Source organism: Struthio camelus, chromosome 3 (assembly GCF_040807025.1).
Source record: "Struthio camelus isolate bStrCam1 chromosome 3, bStrCam1.hap1, whole genome shotgun sequence".
Taxonomy (NCBI): Eukaryota; Metazoa; Chordata; class Aves; order Struthioniformes; family Struthionidae; genus Struthio; species Struthio camelus.
The window spans coordinates 117,870,178-117,890,399 of record NC_090944.1 but is presented as its reverse complement, the minus strand read 5'-3'; the positions used below and the strand labels follow the sequence as shown (position 1 = coordinate 117,890,399).

At 44.7% G+C, this 20,222-nt stretch overlaps 2 protein-coding genes across 2 annotated transcripts; one reads left to right on the top strand and one right to left on the bottom strand.

The window, feature by feature from the left end:
- Positions 1-598: 598 nt before the first annotated feature.
- MTARC2 (mitochondrial amidoxime reducing component 2) lies at positions 599-10,796 on the bottom strand. Its single transcript, XM_068939903.1, has 7 exons — positions 10,504-10,796; positions 10,054-10,227; positions 6,741-6,903; positions 4,856-4,996; positions 4,043-4,104; positions 3,836-3,907; positions 599-3,298 (listed from the first exon to the last, which is right to left on the bottom strand). The coding sequence occupies exons 1-7, from the start codon at positions 10,782-10,784 to the stop codon at positions 3,172-3,174; spliced, it is 1,020 nt and encodes a 339-aa protein (XP_068796004.1). The 5' UTR covers positions 10,785-10,796; the 3' UTR covers positions 599-3,171.
- A 777-nt stretch (positions 10,797-11,573) lies between these two features.
- Positions 11,574-11,987, top strand: PFN3 (profilin 3). The gene has a single exon (XM_068936517.1). The coding sequence runs from the start codon at positions 11,574-11,576 to the stop codon at positions 11,985-11,987; it is 414 nt and encodes a 137-aa protein (XP_068792618.1).
- Positions 11,988-20,222: the final 8,235 nt, after the last annotated feature.

Genomic DNA, 20,222 nt, shown 5'->3' with positions numbered 1-20,222 from the left:
TCTGAAGGGGCCTTTTCTCCTTAAGATGCGGAAGCATGGATCTCTTCCCTTTTTTGGGGCAGTCTTGGTTAAGATATCTCCACCTCATACCCTAAGCAATCAGGAAACTTCTGCCTGTAAGGATTGTCCTTCTTTCACAGTCTTCTTCAAGAATCACGTTGGCCAGTAACTGCTGTAAAACAACTCTTAGCTTTACACTTTAAGGCCTGAAATAGGAAACATTCCTTTGCGTTGACTGAGTGTACGAAATGTTCCCACTTTCAAAGTAATTTTTCCCTGTTCTTGTACGTCCATGGAGAAAAGATGAGGTCAGAAATGCATCAGTTTTACAGTGTTTAGTCTGTAAACATCTTTTTCATCATCTAGATCATAAAAGTTGTGAAATTGAGCCTGCAGACTGTTTATGTCTGATGGTTCTACTCTTTGCCATATGACTTCCTCTGGTTTACTAGGGATTCTCCTGAACATAGAGGTAAGAGTAAAAAAAAAAAAAAATCAGTTAATTATGTATGAGGTCCAGTAAACAGCAACAGAAGTTAAATGCCACAAAGGAGAACAAAGTAAAAAGAAGCTCCAGAAATCTTACACCTTACAAGAGTTTTGATTCAACAGAAGTTTATTTTTTTCAATAGAAGAATATTTTTCTTTCCAGAGTTAAAATGCAGTTAACAGCTTTAAGCACACATACATAAAAAGTGTTATAAGATTGATAATATTTTCAGTCAATTTCCTAAAAGGCTTCACTGAAATCAAATGTAATTCCTGCAGTTACAGTCATTCAACAATTATATGAAAATATTATGAAAATATTATGATAATATGAAAATATTGTAATATTAATTAGTTACCCTCTGCAGCTCCCAAAAGGGCCCTCTTTTATCACAAAATTGACTTAAATGTCATTTGTCAAATTCACTACACTCAGAAGCATACTCATTTTAGGATTCTAGCCACATTCTTCTAAGGAGGTTTTGTAGGGGTAAATCAGAGTTTAAATCTATGTAATTTTCTTTCAATAACAAGAACACAGATGCAAAATTTCCCATTGGACAAATAGCTGCATTCCCAGATTATTCCAGTCAATGATAGCAAAGCGCAACATGACTATACTGCACAGAATTTGTGTTACGAAACTCCTAACGTGGTGCTAAGACAACAGTGGAGAATTATGCTTTGCTAGGGGCAAGAATTCAGCTCTCTTTCCTTCCATTTTTTTTCACTTAAGAGACACATACCTAACTAACTGCTCTGGAAGGCCAGCAGGCTGTCTCTGCTTAATAATGTTAGGAATTCCACAATGTTTCAGCTTCTAATATTTTTAAGGATTTTCAACATATACTTTTTTAAGTGAATCTCATGACTATTTTCATTTTAAGAAGATACTTTTTCTCTCACTTCTTCCCACTAGTCACTGCACTGGGAATAACAACGGAAAAGCATGCAATATACCATCCTAGCTGGGGACTTGTCTGTCACAGGAGAACTCAACACTTACAGAGCACTCTACTAACAAAATACTATTATTTGGAGCAACTGCCAAGTAACAAATAATACTTTCCCCATATGCCTGCTCCATGGTTGCCACGTACATCCATTTGAATGTGCTCAAAGGCAGGATGGCTCTTCACTCTACCAGCGTCAGCTGCGGACATGCAGCAAAACTCCAAACTGGGCCATGATTCGTCCTTCTTCGTACTTACTCAGAATCTCCCTTTGGCTAATTCAACACTCTTCCCAGACATACTAGTCCATAACAACGCTACAGGTGGCCAAGTGCTTGAAAGATGACTCACGTTTGTCTTTGAGTACAGTTTTTTAAAATTATGCTAAAGTTGAAGAAAAGATAGCATTGCCATCATCCAAGTTGTTTCTCCCCCCCTGCATCAACCCCCCCCCCACACACACTTGTTCTATGCAGTATAACATACAGCAGAAAACATGATGATCAGTTTCATGTAAGCGGCTGACATTTCCGTTAGGATAAAACAAAAAACAGAAAACTGAGCGTGTACAGGGTAAGGGTGTTAAAATGTTCAGGCTAAAATTGCAACTTCTTAAACCCCTGCTTAGCTGCTATTTGGCACCAGAAGTCTAAATTTTGGATTTCCCTGGATGCATAAAACTTTACCTCTCTGTACAGGCAGGTGTCTCTGGTAAAAAACACCCTCTTGCTGAAGCAGCCCAACTTTCTATAGAAAGAGATTCACTGAGCCAAAGAGGAGCTAAGCACGAACACAGCACTCTACAACAGTGGCTAGGACATCAGTTTGGACAAGGGGAGTCTCGGGATAAGATCATTCCCGATAGCTTTTTTCTCTCCAATGTATGTAAAGTCTCTGGTCTAAATAACATCTAATTCTTTTAGTTAAATTGAAGCAATTTCTACTGATATGGTAGCAAGTGCATCACTTCGAAATAGCCTATAGCCTAGCTGTTAGGGTATGTTTCAGGGGAGACAGAAATGATGATTCACGCTCTTTCAAACAGAGGACATAAATTAACCTACGTAGTTAGTCAGTATTCACACCTGTAGAATAGAGTAGCATTTAGTCAGCTCCCAACCCTTCTCCTTCTGACACTGCTCCAATCTTGAAAGACAGCGCACAGTCTTCAGAGAATGACTGCAGGTTAAGAAACACTGAAGGAAAATACATTCAGAAATAGAGTAAGCTGCTTAAGACCGAAGAAGGGCGGAATTTAAGACAAAGCCTTGCCTTCAGCACTCCCTGGGTACTAGTAATGCAGCTCCAAAGTCAGTAAGTTTACCTTAGGCTCAGCGTGACTATTTTTGTGGTTCTTTAGAGGCACTGAATATATCTAATACATGATGCAAAGCCCTTGCATACAATTTCGGATTCCAATATGGAGCCTGGCACAAAAAATTAGGAAGTGTGGCACTCTCAGTAGTGCTGTAAATTCTGCCTTTGGATTGAAGTTTCTTCTTTCACAGCCTGTGAAAAACACTAAAGATTTGGTTTCTATAGGCATGCTAGCAGATGACATGACCTGAATCACTTAGGTACTTCACAGGCTCATCAAAGACCCCCTGTGCCTTTCAAAAGAACACAACACAAAAAATATTGCAAGGAGTAAGAAAAAGTTATGTCAGTGGCTGTGCTCATGGGAAAACAATATGAGAAAAGGCATCTTCTGATCAAAATCTATCTTCCTTTACTCGACTATCTTGTACACAGGGTCTCCAACTTGAATTGTTCCAGTTTTGTCAACGGCAAAATACTTTCCAAAGAGAGGGCTGGATTTGTATATATGTCGCTCAGACGGATCACATAAGCGATAACTGCAGAGAGAGAACACTTCTTAAGAATCGGTGGTAGCAAATTCTAAATATCAAGGTATCAGTGATGACAGAGAGAGGGCGCATGAACAGCAATGCCCTGTTTTGGTCAAGTTAGTAGATTAAAATTAACTAAATAAATATAATAATTAAGAGAACTAAGCAGTTCAAACAGAGAGAAAACTGAGTGTATTCACACATCTGTGTATTCACACACACACACAAAAACTATCATAAAAAGACATGCCAAAGGTGCAAATGCAGACCCTTATATACCTTAGATATCTATTTCCGCAGGCATTCACACAGGCAGAGATGGTAAGAGACGGTAAAGTTTGCAAAGAAGAGAGAACTTCCTGAGTGTTCTTACCATATGGAAATGCAAAAAGTAGAACTGAAGCCTATATACACAGAGACAGAGCTTTATACTGCATTTTCGTGTCCAACACACACTTCACTCATGTAACTCCTGCCTAATGTCTGTTGGGATCTAGCCTACACCCACCCCCAAGCCTTGAGAAGCACTGGTATTTTTACAACCTTTTCAACGTTTCCAGCGGCTCCTTCCGATCTAGGACCCCAGTGTCTGGGTTAACAGTTGTTAAAATACACCTGCAATGACAGACAGTTCCAAGTCAATAACAGTGGTATGTATACATACATAGATATATGTGTGTGTGTATGTATATACACACACGTACGTACATACGTGTGTGTATGTATTTAATAGGAAACCCAAATGTTTACCTGGCACAAGCCACTGTCCCTTTCATCTCCACATCACCAATAAGAATATCCTCCCAGGAGTCCTGAGGGAAGGAAAACATTATGCACAGATTAGACATATCCACATGTAACCATTTTTCCAGGAGCTGGTCCTAAGCACAGTCATTCTCAGAAGAAGCAGTATCATTCTGGACAATCACCTTTCGCGCATCTTTCAAGGAAAGTGCAATTACAGTAGGGGATTATTTTAATAAAAAACCTATTGTCATTATATTCAGCCAATTCAGGACACACCAGTAATCACATTAACTGCAGAGCTAATTCTTTGTCAGAACGGACACATGGCATCAAAACACCCAGAAGCCATCAGCACCACCAGTTACCTTCATAGATATAGTGCTTTTTGCACTACCAGGATATTGTCAGAGACGCAGTTATGGTACTGCAGTATTACAAGGGTGAGTTTTTACTCGTGACAGCCATTACAAAACATCACACTGACAATTTATAAATTGTTCATCTGTATCATTAATTTGATGCATTATAGTAAGCATAACTTTTCTTACTTTACACTTAAAGATAAGCATTCAGTTGTACCTGTCACTTAAATATACTTACTCTGTCCTTCACTAAGCTAAGTAAGTATTCACAGACTTGTCACCTCCCTCAGTGTTTCACGTACATTCAAGTGAGATGAAGCCGCATCTGTCTGGAGGTCAGCTGTGAATCACAGAGCAGCAGCTTTCCTCATCCTTGTAGATACCATCCCCCAAGGAAACGGAGTTACAAAAACCATATCCAAGCCTCCAAAAAGACATTTAAGAGTTATTTTACCTCTGCATAAGCACCGCAACCTGTAACAAGAATATTTGGCCTGAAATTCTCCATCTTAATTTTCTTCTCCATTCTGGTGTTTAGATCTTCCACTGAAGCTTCTGTGAGGATCAAGAGTGGGCTACAGTCAGGGTAGGCAACCTAGGTAAATAAACACAAAAAAATCCTTTGGCTGCTGCAAGACCATGGAAGCAGAGTTTGCAGAAATGTTGAATGGCAAAAAAATCGGTACGTTGGAACCAATGGCCATGTAGTAGCCTGGCGGTCTTATGCTGCTACAGTTAGGTTTTAATTCACTGGAAATATGTTAAGAAATGAAATTACATGCCCTTTCCTATTTCAATAACCACTCTAAGTTTTATTTGCTCAGCCTGTAAAATTAAACAATACAATAAACACACACTATATAGGACGCATGTTCCAGACATTAACTCTAGGTGTTACAGATAGAGCAAAGTACGTCAGTAAAACACGTTATGGAAAGTTATGAAAGACACTAAGAAGTTTATGGACTTGCTGAACTTACCTGGTTGACTCTAATCAACTAATTGGATTTTTCTATGTACCGAACCTATCTTACCACAGTATACTGAATCATCTTATCACTGAATCTATCTCATCACAGAGAGAGAGTTCTACATACAGAAGAACCATATTAAATTGCAACTGTCCATTCATTGCTCTAAGTTTGTTTAGAGGCAAAAATGGTTGCCATTTGGGCAAATAAGGCCAATGAACAGGATTAAAAGAAAAATCCTACCTATGTCAGTTACACTGAAAAAGCAGGAAATTGTGGTAAGAATTTTGGCATAAAAGTTAGTATACACTGAAAGCCCCCCTCCTGTTTTTTCTCCTATATTATCCTTTTCCCCTCATGCATACTCTATCTTAACTATGCCTTTTTCTCCTCCAACCACAAGAAAATGAGTGTTGAAATAGCTACAAAAACAGTTGCCCTCTGTTCATGCTAGGACTCCTGAACATGATCCCTCCCAATCGGCCACCTCATTTCCTGAAACCTGTTGTCTTCTCCACTGGTCTCAGCACCCTTACATGATAAATGCTCATGTATAAAGGTCCAGAATTGCATACACTTCCTTTCGTTCGTGCAACAAGCAAACCACTACTGTTCTATAAAAAATAACATCACAACAGTAGGGTAAGGTAGTTGCAACTTGCATTTGCTTAAAAAGCTTACACTCATCAGGCTCAGTTCAAACCATCTCTACATGGGAGTTTTATTCAGACAAAGAGAGGAGCATCAGTGGCTCCAGTGATACGAGGACATCTAGGAAACGAACTGACTGAGCACAACATCTCCTTTCTCTGACTGCAAATCTGTATCTAATACCCTGTCTTCCAGCTTCTCCTCACAGGAGGAAAGAGATGAAAACTCTGCAGTCTCTTTGGATGGTAATTCCTAGGCCTGTGACTACAGAGAACTGAGTTTAGCACCATCCCTTTATACAAAATATGAGGTAAGACGACTCATACCACAATACTGCTAGACCTAACAAGGGAGAGAGAATGAAGGTTTTCTGCACAACACGGATTATACCAGCAAAATATCTTTAAAAAGATAGCTTTCTTCTATTCACTGAGGCAAAAAGGGATTCCATATAATTCTTCAATATAACAACTCCTCTTAAAATGTCAGCATAATACTCTTTAGCTGTGGATGATCAATAGCTTAGAGCAGACTTAAAGCAAAGTTCAGGCAGCAAGTTGTCCCACCAAAGATAAAGCGCATGAACATTCTCCTCAAGTACATGACTACAAACCTTGCTAAATCAAGCACATTACTGAGGACGGAACAGGCAGGTTTGGGCAGGGGTGGGGGAAAAAAGGATACAAAAACGTACTGCCGGGAAGAACATTCATTTACCTCATCCGTAGCTCGGAAAAGGTTTATTACATCCTTTGACTTTCTTGGCACCATGGAAGGCTCAAAGTGCACTAGTCGATACGGTTCTGTATTCAGGAAAGTGGTAATCCATTTAGCCACTTCATCACCACAGTCCCTGCCTTGGATATCGATTCCAAACACCCTGAAGGATCACAAGGCATAGCAGCAAGTTAGTTGGAAAGCTGAAGGCCCAAGCATGTTTATTATTCAAAGGCAAACCGCTTGTTTTAAAACTAGCAGTAAGATCCTCTAAACAAACTGCCTAACTATAACAAAGTGGAAGCTGGTCTCTAGCATAAGAATCATTCCTAGCATGCAATTTCCTTGTGGCCATCTTGTTTTGGAAGATGAGTGGTATGGACTTGGCCAAACAACATCAACCAGCCTCAGGGTGAAAGAATGAACCCTGAAATAGGCTTAGGTGCACTGAGCTAACTGCCACGTCAGTGGTCCTGTAATGAACCACATCAGTTTGCCTCACTTTCAAGCAAAATAAAGGTCCTATTCTTGCCCTTGTATGTGACTGTAACACCAAAAGACCTTTATCCAGAAAGTGATTGAAATGTAACTTATTTCAGAAAATGAATGATAGCTAAAATGGACATAGTTACTGTAATTAAAATTTCTAAATGTTATCCCTCAGCATTAAGGAAGCTTTCCCTCAAGTTTTAGTGCTGCCAAAATTTAGCTGGAGCTGACTGAAACTCTGCTGCCCAAAGACTGTTTCCACTAACATTCTGACATTAACTAATAGATTTGCATGCGCCATAAATAGTCTTACGACGAAACAGCAGTAAATATGTTATTGCTGGGGCCACAAAACAGTTTCCATTAAAATCTGATATTAACACCTTCCTCAGAAATCACACATTGGGTCTAAACCACTTGAGAATCAGTTTCTCAGCTCTCAAGACTGAGCAGAAAGCGCAATGCAAACCTGAATCATCTGACCAATGGTCTCAACAAGAGATTTCCTCCAAAAAACAGCTGTTTTCCAAAATCTGAAAGGTTTTTTCACCAGACAAACCTAACTTAAAAACAACAACAATAAAGAAGGACATGTGTCAACTTCCCCTAAAACCCTAGTCAGATCTAGTGATAAGTACCTAACTCAGTAAGCAAAGCCAAAACATAGAGATTGAGCTATCCTATATACTAAAAGAGGTTAAAGATTTATAATGGAAGCAAAGTCCATGGGGCATAAAAAGCCTCCGGCAGCAGAAAATAAACAAGTTTATGCAAGTAACAATTTTCTGGCAGGAAAAATAAACCTCCACTCGCTTTCCAATAAACCTTAACAGCAGCGATTAACAGTTTTATTACTGTCTTCAAAGCACCGATTTTCACCCAAAACTGCCCTGCAGTTTCCTCTACCTCTGTAATCATACACTGCACAGCTTAAAGCATATAAACGTCCAAGCAGTTCATCTAGCCTGTGCCCAGCTCCTAGAGGCTCTCTTCTACTCATATGAGGCAGAGATGAATGAATTACTGGGGTGCTGGCAGCAATCTCTACCCGGTGGCCTGCTCCCCTCCCTCCGAGCATGTCACAGGCTCGTCCTCCTCACGTACTGGACAGGCCAAGGGGCTCCCGGGAATCACGGCTAGTAGCGGGCTACTGCTGCCAGAAAGATTCATTTACTTCACTACTTGCTTCACGCACACACGGGCGTTTCAGGTACACCATGGGTTTAGTTGTGTGCTTGTGCACCCCAGTCACTATAAAAGGCTATGTGTCCCGCTCAGCTGGGAAAGCTGTGCACCAGGCCCCACAGAGAGCTCCCAGGGCCATGCGAAATTCTTAGCGCCACACCTGTAAATCAGCAGTCACACAAAACTCAGGTCTCAACCTGGAAAGTACGAGGCAACTTTTAACTATGGGCATTACTAATTCTACATCCTATGACAGCATGTACATACCAGACAACTTGGCAACTTTCAAAGTTCATTTACACATACCTAACTTTGCTTATTTGCATTTCCTACATCTAGCAGTTTTAAGGCCAGAGCGGGCAATAGTTTATTACGGCAAAGGAAGAACAACCAGGAGAAAAGCAAAGCACTGAGACCCATAAATTCAAAAGCCTAACATAATTTTTCATTACTGAAATGCATTTAGTCTATTTAAATCTTTTTCTAATTGCACAGTGAACTTTAGAAAAATAACATATCAAACACAGTGCATGCTTTGGAACTGTACGTATCATTGGCTAATGTATACCTATTCCAGACAGACTTTTACAAATTGTCCTCTTCCGCCATGAGAAATGCTAGCATTTTGGAGCTTGCACCTGCCTTGTGTCAGTAAAGACCCTGAGCTATGGTAAGCAGTGGTTTCCACAGCAACAGACGTGTTCTAAAAGCTAACGAATGCGGTTCCCTGCAAGCACTCTGTTAGCTTTAATTATAGCAGCTGGTACAGTAACCTGTTTTGCTATCCAAAGGAAAAAAACGCTTAGCAGCATGCTTGTATGGGCTAATACCATTTACAGTTACTGAATAGTCTTTTGTATAACTGGCATTTTAACAGGGAAAGACGTTTTGTGTTTCCCCTTGGCCACGTTTCAGCAGGGATTTCAATACATCGATAAAATAACTACGCCTGAATTCATCCAACGTAATTCTAGGCACACATCCGAGATGTCTACGTTTGTAACCTGTTCACCTCAAGTCCCCTCAAGATACAACGAGGGGCCTACAGGGAATGACTTGCTCTCTGGAAATGCCCGTCTCTCTCCGAAGACCACAGAGGAGCTTCAAGCAACCAGGCTACTAATTTGGGCACCTCAGGTAAGTGTCTACAGTCAGGGGTGTGGGAATCTAGGCCCTGATGTCTCACCAATACCACACGGCCAGTGTGCATCCAAAAATGTTGCTGCATTTATTCGTGGTGACCAAGAAACACAGCATGCACGACCGAGATTTTCACATGCAGCTGCTCACCCAAGCCAAAATGAGAAAACAGAAAGTACACACAACTGAGCAGACGTGCCATTGTAGGAAGACGGTCGATCACAGTTCATTTGGCAGGTATATCGTATATGATCTTTGAACACTCTTACTTTTTCCTAAGGTTTGCTTTCAGCAGAATCGGACAGACTGAAACTAGACCTTACGTTATTATAATCAATCCTGACCTCTTGCATGACACCTAACGGGGAGTTTCACCCTCCGATCTTTGCTGCAGAAAACGCTAAACACCATAAAGTCCTGTAAAACGGAGCTCGTAAAGCTCGTAAAGCACTGGGGGGGGGGGGGGGGGGGGGGGCGACCAACCCCTCCACTTCGGTACCTGCAGTTCAGCACCGGATTTTTCCTGGAGACGTGCACAGGGACACACAGCTTCTCCATTTCTGGGGCATTTAAGGTCAAGCAGCCGTTTTCGCAGCCGATGGAGACCAGGACGAGCCGCGGCTCCTGCCGAGCTGTAACCATGTGTCCATCCTCCTTGGTCACAAGCCAGAACCTGCGGGCGGCAGGAAGGGGAGAGAGCGGCGGGGCCGGTCGGGCCGGGCCGGGCCGGGCGGCGGTTACGCGGCAGGTGCGCGCAGCGCCCGCCGACACCGCCTGCCTCGCGGGTATTTGCCTTTCGAATAAATCCCATTTTCCTCCCGGTTTTGGCCCTTATTTAATACACGTTTGTCTTCCGACTCGGGGTTGGGGGGGGGGAGCAGAGAGCCAGGCGGAGCCGCCGCTACCAGCCCCGCGTTTCTGAGGCCGCCGCCGCCGCCGCCGCCGCTACCTGTCCCGCAGCTCGCCGCTGCGCAGCCCCATCGGCGTCACCTCCGCCCGCGGCACCGCCACCCCGCGGCACGACTTCACCGGGTACACGAAGAGGCCCGACACCGTCCCCGCCCGCTCCAGCCGCCCGAGCCGCCGCCGCCGCCGCCGCCGCCCGCCGCCCCAGCGCCAGGCCCCCAACAGGGCGCCCAGCGCCGCCGCCGCCGCCGCCGCCCACAGCCAGCCGGGTCGGGCCGCCACCGCCGCCAGGCCGCCGCTCAGCGCGCCCATGGCCTCGCTCATGGCGACTGGGCCGGGCGGCGGCGGCGCGGCGCCTGCAGGGGCCGGGCCGGGGGCGGGACGCGGGGCCGCCCAGCGCCGAGACCTTCGGGGCAGGGGAAAGCGTGTGGTGACGGCGGCGGGGGGGTCACGGGGGGGGGGCGAGGGCAGGCCGTCAGCTGTCCCTTCCCAGCCTGCACAAACTCACAGGCAGCAAATGCCTTTCTGGTTTTTTTGTTTGTTTTGTTTTTAAATCTTTAGGTTGTTTTTGTAAAGCGACCTTCCGGAAAGAAAGGAGCGAACGGGGTAGAGAGAGATCAGTAAACCAAACAGTGGGTCAACCAAGAGCAAAAGTGAGGAGAGCTGTGAGGTGGACCAAGCTACGCAGCCGGCCTGGCGGCGGGTAACCCCCGCGCCTGAGGCCGGGGCGGCGGGTCCGGCCCCGCGCTTTGGCCGATGCCCGGCCGGCTGCCTGCTGCCGGACCGGCGAGCCCCCCCGTCGCCAAGGCGAAGCCCTGCTGTCGGGCTGTGAGGGGAACGCGACCTCACAATGCGCTGCTGCAGCGGCTGGGGAGCTCCTGGACGACGGCCGGCAGCCCTCGCCGCGGCTGCTTCCTGGGCGCTGACCTCCCCTCGGCGGCCGCAGCCAGAGCCGTGTCTGCTGGAGTCCCCTGGATCGCCGGCCCGGCTTGCTGGGAGCCTCGGTCCCACACTCACGTTGAAGCTTCTAGGACCGGTTTGCCGAGAGCTGAGTCCCAGCAGGCAGAAGACCGAGAAGTTCAGCGTTGGGTGTTTTAGAGCCACCCGGCCGGGATGGGGGACTGGAAGAACTACATTAACTGCATCCTGAAGGACAGGAACGTCGAAGACGTAGCCATCGTGGGCCACTCTGACAACAAGTGCGTGTGGGCATCCAAGCCAGGAGGGCTGCTCGCAGCCATCTCGCCTCAAGAAGTGGGCTTAATCACTGGCCAGGACAGGAACGGTTTCCTACAGACCGGCATCACCATAGCTGGTAAAAAGTGCAGTGTGATCCGTGACAACCTACTGGTAGAAAAAGACGATGTGATGGATATCAGAACCAAAGGCGGAGACGGCAGATCCATCTGTATCGGCAGGACACCCAGAGCCCTGATCTTCCTCATGGGCAAGAAGGGTGTCCACGGAGGAGCCCTCAATAAGAAGGTCCATGAAATGATTATGGGCATGAAGACCTACCGCAGATAGTGTCAAAGATGGACATCTTCCTGAGCACAGGGAGAGAAAGGAAAGAAAACTGATTTTGTTAAACATGTCTTTGCCTGCCTCTTTTCGGTAGGAGGGTGCTGGGCAGGCAGAAGTGCTGGTATACTAATAGTCTGCCTGACCGTCTCTTGGTACAGAAGGGAGCGAGATTTGCATTCCTCATCAGGACGCTTGCTGTAACTTGAGTGGTCTCCAGGCCACTCAAGTGTGGGTGATCTCTCCCTGTTGTTCTCATTTTACTGACTAATTTTGCTGACTGGTTTTGGGGTAAAGGTCTCTGTTAACATCAGCTTTGGGAAAAGGCAGAAGGTACGGCAATTCCTTTGCACTCTGGTTCGCTAGTTTGCCGTTTAACCAAGTCATGCCCTAATGCCCTTTGTAGTTTTTGAGACCTTCCTGCTTCTACAAGTAGTCCACAACACTAAGAATAAGCAGGGCTACTTAAAACAGCTTGTCTTTTGTTTTCAATAATACACCATTAGGCTGTTGCTGAAAATAATAGCTCATTTTATTTTCTTTCATGTCACGTTAAGAATTCTGAGAATCCATTATATACCGTTTGCTACTCATTAATCAGAAAGGGTTGATAACAGGAAGAGTAAAGCTAGTTCAGGTATCATTTGAACATGCTAGGGTTGGTTTGGCAGCCTACCCCTCTTCCACATGTTCTGTATATGATAGACTTACTGTTTATTGTGCAATTGCCCCTGGAACAAGCCCAGTTCATTCTAGAGTTTTAACTATTGCTCAGCAGGGCCTTGTGCTGATGTTGCACTTGTGTGTGAGGCATGCATATAGTCTTCCTCCTGCTCGCCTTCCAAATCCTCTGAAACCCTTTACTTTTTGCACTACTTTGATGACTAAATTCGGGGTGGGAGGGTGATTACATTGGGAGTTGTCTGTCTTGCATCTGTGGCACAGGGATCTTCTGAAGGTTGCTTCCTGTTTCGTCCTTTCCATCCTGTTCACTCATACTGTCCAAGCTCAAGATCACTGGAGCCCCTCTGAGCCTCCCCGGACCCTCTGGGAGGATGTGATGTTGAAAGCTGCAGGCTCCCTCCTCCTTCCAGTACCCCTTTCCCTCCTGCTCCTACTTACAACCTTGAACTGCCACTTTGAGATGGAGCAGAACTGGCACACTTGAGATGGGGTCAACACAGGGAAAACTCAAGGGGTATCTCCTCGCCAGGCTTGTCCCCACGATGCTGTAAACTAACTTCATTTTCTTTCCCAAAGGCTGGCCAGACCACGCTGGGCAGACCACGCATTGAAGGTAAGCCCAGTCCCATCACATGCGGGGTTTCCTTGCTCCATTGCTCCTGGCAGCCCTGGTAGCTGCCTGACAGCAAGCCTGAACCCACCGGACGCCTTCCCACTGCAACATTGGCAGGCCATGCTCATAAACCACAGGAAAACACCCCGTTCTCCATAATCCTTGAATCCCCCCACTGTAGCAGGAAAACCTCTTGCTCTAACTGCATAGCCTACTTTGAAATCCTGACATTCGCTTTCCCCTTCCACCTCCAAATCGTCTGGCCTCCTAGGCCTACTGAGTCAAAAATAATTACTCTCGAAGAATGTACAAAGCTGCCACAGAAATGAAAGGTGAGTCAGTCCTGCTGCATGAACTTAGTACACTTGCATGCTCTTTGATAACCATTAATCTTCTAATTTAATAAGGAGGCAATATTTTGTGATTTAACTAAGCTCACAGAGAGATCTTTAATCTGCAGCCACACTCACTAACCAGATAGCGAAAGTATTAGCAAATGTTCAACAAAACTACAATAAGTAATTGACAAGCACTGTCCTCATAAGCAGTGCTTACAGGCATGAATCAAAACAAATTAACCTAAGCACTCAAGGGAAAATCATGAAAACGCAAGTTGGTTTTAGAATCTAACACTAAAAGCAGTGAATCAAATGAAATAATTTTTTAAAAATAGATTAATTTTTATGCTGGTCACAACTTTTCCAAAGAGCACAGGCATTCCTAATGAAAATTGCCATTTATTTTCATAAGTTTAAGCCAAAAACGAGTCAATATCTTCTGTGATTTCTTGAGTACGGGTAGTATTTTCCACGGTGCAAATCATAAAATGCAGAAAGCTTTCACCCTCTGAACTTTAGCCTAAGAGGCATCAAGATGGCAGGATTTGGAATAAAAGGAAATAATTTTGAATGAGTTATTACTCGCTCCCTTATTGCTTGATCCCTTTTTCTGGGTGCCAGAGAAAATGAGACTGGAGTGTATACACTTAATCAGCATGAGAATTTGGAGAAGTGTAGACCGAAGCAGTGTGCTGGTGCTGTGAACAACTACAGCTACTTCTTAGTTAAATGCTATGATAGCACAGTGGTTTACAAAAGAAGTTTCTTTCTGTTTGAAGGACCCATTAACTAAATCTAGAAATAGCTAGCCTTTGCTAGCAATAGCATCTTAACTTAGAGAAGAAATTATTTATAAATCCGAGAAGGGCTCGAAACCTCTGTTCCCTAAATCTGCCAACCTGGAGCCAAAGGAGATTTTTGTTCAGCCCAGCTCCAAAAAGCACCTGTTACGTTCAGCCTTGACTCTTCTTGAAGACTACGGCCTGAGGGAGCTTAAGGAGGAGTAAGAGAAGGGAGCAGTATCTGCATAATCTCTCCTCTCCTGCTGTGATGCAAGGAACGTAAAATTAGAACTGGCTACAAAGAGCATGGCCACAGCTTAACATTTTAGGTCTAAGACAGCAGGCTTTGAGAAAAGCAGTCTGTTCACCCACACTGCAGGCACCTCTCAAAAAGCCCCCAGTAAGTAGCTTAACCAGCAGCTCCGTTTTATTCTCTGTATCAGGCACACCTATGCTTAGCTAGGAGTCTCTAACTCCTTCTGCTATGAAACGATGTGAATAAAGCTATTCAGAAAAGATCTATTTACTGATTTGCTTACAAACCAAACACCGCCTCTAGTGTGAGAGTTGTATTTGCTGTAGCCGGACTGGGTACAGTAAACCTGAATTTCCCAGGAAAGGACCTTGTTCTCAATTGCTTTTAACTTTGTGGAAAATCCACGTGGAAAGATTTAAAGAATTTTAGTTGTTTCAGCTAACGAAAAGACAACGGACTGGGGATATTGTCGATCTTCAAATATGTGGCTACTGCTATGGTTTGGAAAGGCATAAAATACTGCTCTGAGGGGCAGATTTAGGTCAGGGCATCACAAAAAAATTCCTAGTGACAAAGATTGCCTGGAAAGGTTTGTAGTCTCTGCATGGTTGAAGACTTTTAGACAGGCTTGGTGAAAGAGTGCCAGAGTGGAACTAGGTGTGGGTCGAGCTTGTCTCAATGAAGGAATAAGGATTAAATGACCACACCAGAGATCCATTTCAGGTGTTTTTCCAGTGATTCTATCATAATTCCCAGAAGGCAGAGGGTAAGGGAATGACGCTGCTGAATAGGCAGTCATCCTATCTTCTTCATCTCCCAGCATGTCACATTGATTTCGGTGAGATGTGGTAAAAATTATATTACACCTCATTATATTAAACACACACAAATTAAAGCCTTCCTTCCAAACACAGAGTACGCAATAAATTCAAAAGATTCCTCCATAGAGAGGATGGGAGGATAAAAGCATTGCTGTTTCCTCTTATAATCTTCAAAGAAATCAGAGTTCAGTGAGTCATGCACTAGAAATGAGCTCAGTTAAACTAACGTAGGGACAAATCTCAAGCAAATAATTGGTGATGATAGAATTAAAAATAGGCTCATTAACGATAGATGCCTTTTAGGGGAGACAGAGCAATGAGTTACGGGGATGTGCTTTGTGAGGCTTTCCCTAAACAAGGAATCATAAATACATAAAAACTAGGCAGGTGGGTAGGTTACTTTGTTCACTGTGCAGTCAAATAAGAAAGTTAATTGAAATTAGCCTTTTTCCTCCAGTTAAATGTTCAACTTTGCCGTCTGTGAATTCACCCAGCCAATACAGCAGTGGTTGTTCCAAGCAAATGTTCGGTCCGGCGTCAACAAACGCAGTCTAATTACATTAAAAATTCTCTCCATCTTCTGTAATTGCAGTTCTCCAGACGAATACAGTTATCAGTCAGGCAGCTTTAGGATTTTGAATAGTCAGGGTAGAGCTGCATGGGAGCCGGGAAAGCAGGTAAGGACAGAAGGAGAGGTTTTACTGGGGAGCGATGCACTCTGCAGCACAAGAACGAACAGATTTCGGCGGAGACGACTTAGCAGCCATCAAGGGGAAGGATGGGACTCACCAAAGTACAACGCATGTTTAGGTGTTTAAGAAAAAAACGAAAACTTAGGGTTGCATATCTTTATGTTTGAAACAATCGCAAACAGGACACACAGGATCGGGATTCAACCGAGTACGAAACAGTGGTATGCAGAGACAGGTACTTTGCTGGGACCCCAGTTCCTAGAGACCAGCCTTGACAAACAAGAGGGCCTGCTGCGGGGAGGGCAGGATATCCCTGCAGGAGGAGCTGATGCAGAACAACGATCGTGGCTAACACGGATGGAAATCTGCCTTTTTCCCAGGAGATGGCACTAAAGGACAGTTGCCTTTCAGCTGGCATAATTTAGTGGAGCAGAAGCTTCGCTGAGGGCCAAGCTGTTGTTAATACAGTTTGCACTGGCGTTTTTGCAAGTTGCTCCTTGTTGTCAGAAGCAAAGCTTTAGTCTTAGCGTCTCTGGTTTTAGCTCGGCATGGTGGTGGGTGAGGATGTTTGTCTGTTATATCTGCATGCAGCAGCTATTTATGACCTTCTCATTAGTACTGCGTTAAGGCCGAACACCATCCACAGACGTTCCAGTGCTTAATTGTCGTTCTAGGGATTTTTTTCCCTGTATCCAGCTGGAACCTCCCTAGTTTCAATTTATGACCATTGCCCCTTGCTGTCCTGCTGTGCACCTCGGTAAAGAGCCTGGCTCTGTGTTGTTGGCAACCCCTTCTTACACACTGAAAAGCCGCAGCGGTGCCCCCCCCCAAGCCTTCCCTCCTCCACGCCAAGCAAGCCCAGAGCCCTGAGCCCCTCCTTGTGGGTGACGTAGGATTCAGGAAGGAGCACCGTTCTCTCCAAGCTCAGTCTAGACTTTATACCCTGAAAGAGGCCTGGCAGCCTGACACTGCTTCCTACACGGACAAGGAAGGGGAGAATTTGCTTCCATTACCTTCTTTTAATTTAATCTCCATTATCTAGATGCTCATTAGGGTCTCTGCTGCTCCCTGAAGTAAAAAAATTTCCAAAGCCCACCATGTGCAGGTAACGGCAGAATCTTCACACAGATTTTAGGACCATTTTTCTTTCTTGGAAGAACTAACAAAGAACTTGAGATACAGAAAATGAGACAACTGATTTTACAGAAGCCCAACACAAAACCTGCCCCTTTGCTGCAGGCAGAGGACGCAAAGGTCATTCACGTGTGAGGTGAACGTTGGCCTGAGACTAGCAGAGTTTTGAAAGTGCCTAAGTGCCGTGTTGTGGTGTGTTGCGGCTTTCCTCAGTCACGGCCCTTCAAAAGCGAGCTGTGCAGTAAAGTGCTTCCTTGCTGCTAATGTTGCTGGACAAAAGACAATAGCTGCGAGTTCTCTGCCATTTCCTCAGAGTCTACGGTAAACTCGAGTAGCAATTAAATTGTTCTGGCAAGAAGAGCAGAAACAAGCTTTCTTCTGCTCAGTGACTCAGTGAATTGGGAAAAGCCAGGGATTTAATTTAAATGACTTGCTAGGCTAAGTCAGGTGAGTGGACCTCGTTTCTGAGAGATATTTGGAAGAGCTGACTACTTTCTACCACTCTTGCATGTGTTCAGCTTCTTGAACTTGTTTATGGTGTCATTTGTTGTAAAACATGTTGAAAGAGGGGTAGAAATATGAGGAGACAGAGAAGTAGCACACTCCCTGAAAAATAAAAAGCTGCCAGGTGAAGCAATGGGGAGAGGTACAAAGCAAATGCCTGAAGGGAGGAGTGCATTTAGTTCAGGTCAAATCAAATCTTCCCTGTGTTTCTGCTCTACTGTAACATACTCCACTTCCTACCTTCGTGTATGAGAGGATCAGCTGTCTATTTGGACTGGTTAAAAGGAACCCGGAGACAAGGCTGCAGACAAGCTCATTTTAATAAATCAGCCCTCCTTTGCCCATTAGTTGGAGGCTCTCCCTGCTTGGGTGGCTCCTTCAAGGCCAGCCTCACTAAGAGCACATGAAGCCCATGCAAAAGCCGACGGCTAATCCCCGGCTGACCTCGGGATTTGGCATGCCACCAGGGCTGCCCCGGAGAGCCCAGCCTCCCTCGGCCGGCGTTACTCGTGCCTCGCTCTCATGACCGCGTGTAGCGATGGCGCTGCAGAGCCTGCCCTGTCCTGCCTTTTCGGACCGTGCCTATGTCAGACGTTGCGTACCGGGGGTGCTATTACAACCAACAGCAGCTACCATCAGCAGCTCTGCCATCCAACCCCACTGAAAACTGAACCTCATGGCCCTGTATCCGACTTCACAGATCTTGCTGTTTGAGCTGGGCTCGTGAAGAGAAGAGCGAGCCCTCAGACCAAGGCCTGGCTTCACAAAGCACAAGCTGAGGAGTGAAGAATTACTGCTATTAAGAAGCACTGATAAGCAGCAGTAAGTGGCAGCCTCAGCAAGAAACAAATCAGTTCGTTTTGAGGAAGGAATATAGTCCTGCATGAATCACCAGCTGTTTTACAGCAACAGTGTAGATTACTTGCTTACTTTTTCTTTCTCTCTCCCTTCTTTCTTTCTTTGTTTTTGGTCTATTCTGGAAGCGCTTTAAGCACAAGTCTGTCTTGCCATTATGTATCAAGCTCACTGCTAAGAAACTCCGTTTATAGGTCTTTCTTGTCCTGCAGTGATGGTAGCAAGGTTGTTCCCTTAAAGTTGCACCAGGGAAGCAGGGACCATAGGTCAGCAGACAAAAGTCAGTAGTCACTGTGGTGCTGAACAGTTTACAAGCTAAAGTTCATATTTACCTTTGCGGAAAGTCCATGCACTGAAGGGGCTGGACCCTGTGCGTTGCTGCGGCAGGAAACAGCCTTTCTACTCAGAGGACATTCGTATTTAACGAAAACCAGAGGCATACATCCCACCTACGTTGCTTTAGTCATTCAGAAAAGCATTAACACTTCAGAAGTGCAGCAGTATAATAAAATTTCAGGTTGATCCCAAAATTTCCAGGGACTGGTGCGACGTGCATGTTGTAAGAGAGCTCTGCTCTCGTTGCAGAGGCCACAGCAGTGACAGAGAGCCTCCAGCATGTGGTGGGGCCAGTCGGAGGGACAGAAGTACTGTCTGTAACCCGCAAGGCCTTTTGAGGCAGGAAAGCTCAGGAAAGTTAAGGAGAAACAGCTGAAGGCATGAAACCGACACGCAAAATCCCTTTGGGGTCATACCTATAACCTATACTCAACTCAAGCAGCTTTAGATCTCTCTGACTTAATCCTCTCTGGTCTAATCTCTATACCTTAGCTTTCCTGAGCTTTTCCATATAGTCTTTGCTAGATCACATCCTTCTAGAAGAGGGCTGAGGCCGCGGACAGAACAACACTGGGAAGTTTACACTGCAACTTCCCCCCTGTGCTTGGGCCACAGCTGAGAAATTCCTTCTTGTTTGTGTGCTCACTGGCGCATGCAGATAGTCACAACACATGGGTCGTATTACTTTTATTTACGGTCCAGTTAGAAGAGAATATAAAAATGCACCTTTATCTCTCTTGCTACTTTTAAAAGAAATGTACTCTGGCTTGCTAAGACAGGCAATTCCTCCTCATTCCAAAAAAAAAAAAAAAAAAGACAAACAAAGCACATGAACAGCATCTTTTTCCAGAACAAAACTCAACTCCTTGATTATATAAATATTATCAAAAATAAAAAAGCCTATAAAGCAGAGAAGTGCTAGCAGGGAAATCATTTCTTTTAAAGATTGACAGAAAATCAAAACCTAGAATTCTGAAGGCCCATAAAAACACTTACTCCCATGTCATCAATAAAAGACATAATTACGTTCCTTGAGGTGTGACACTGAAACTGCTCCATCCACATTTCTCTGCTGAGCCATCGAATGTTGACATTCTCTAGCCACAGCTTTCGTGTAAGGAAATGAAGATGGAGCTAGCAGATTATTTGTCCTCATTAGCATACAAATTGCACTGCACAAGCAATATATGTAGTTTTTCAGGTGCAGCTGGTAATCTGCCTCCCCC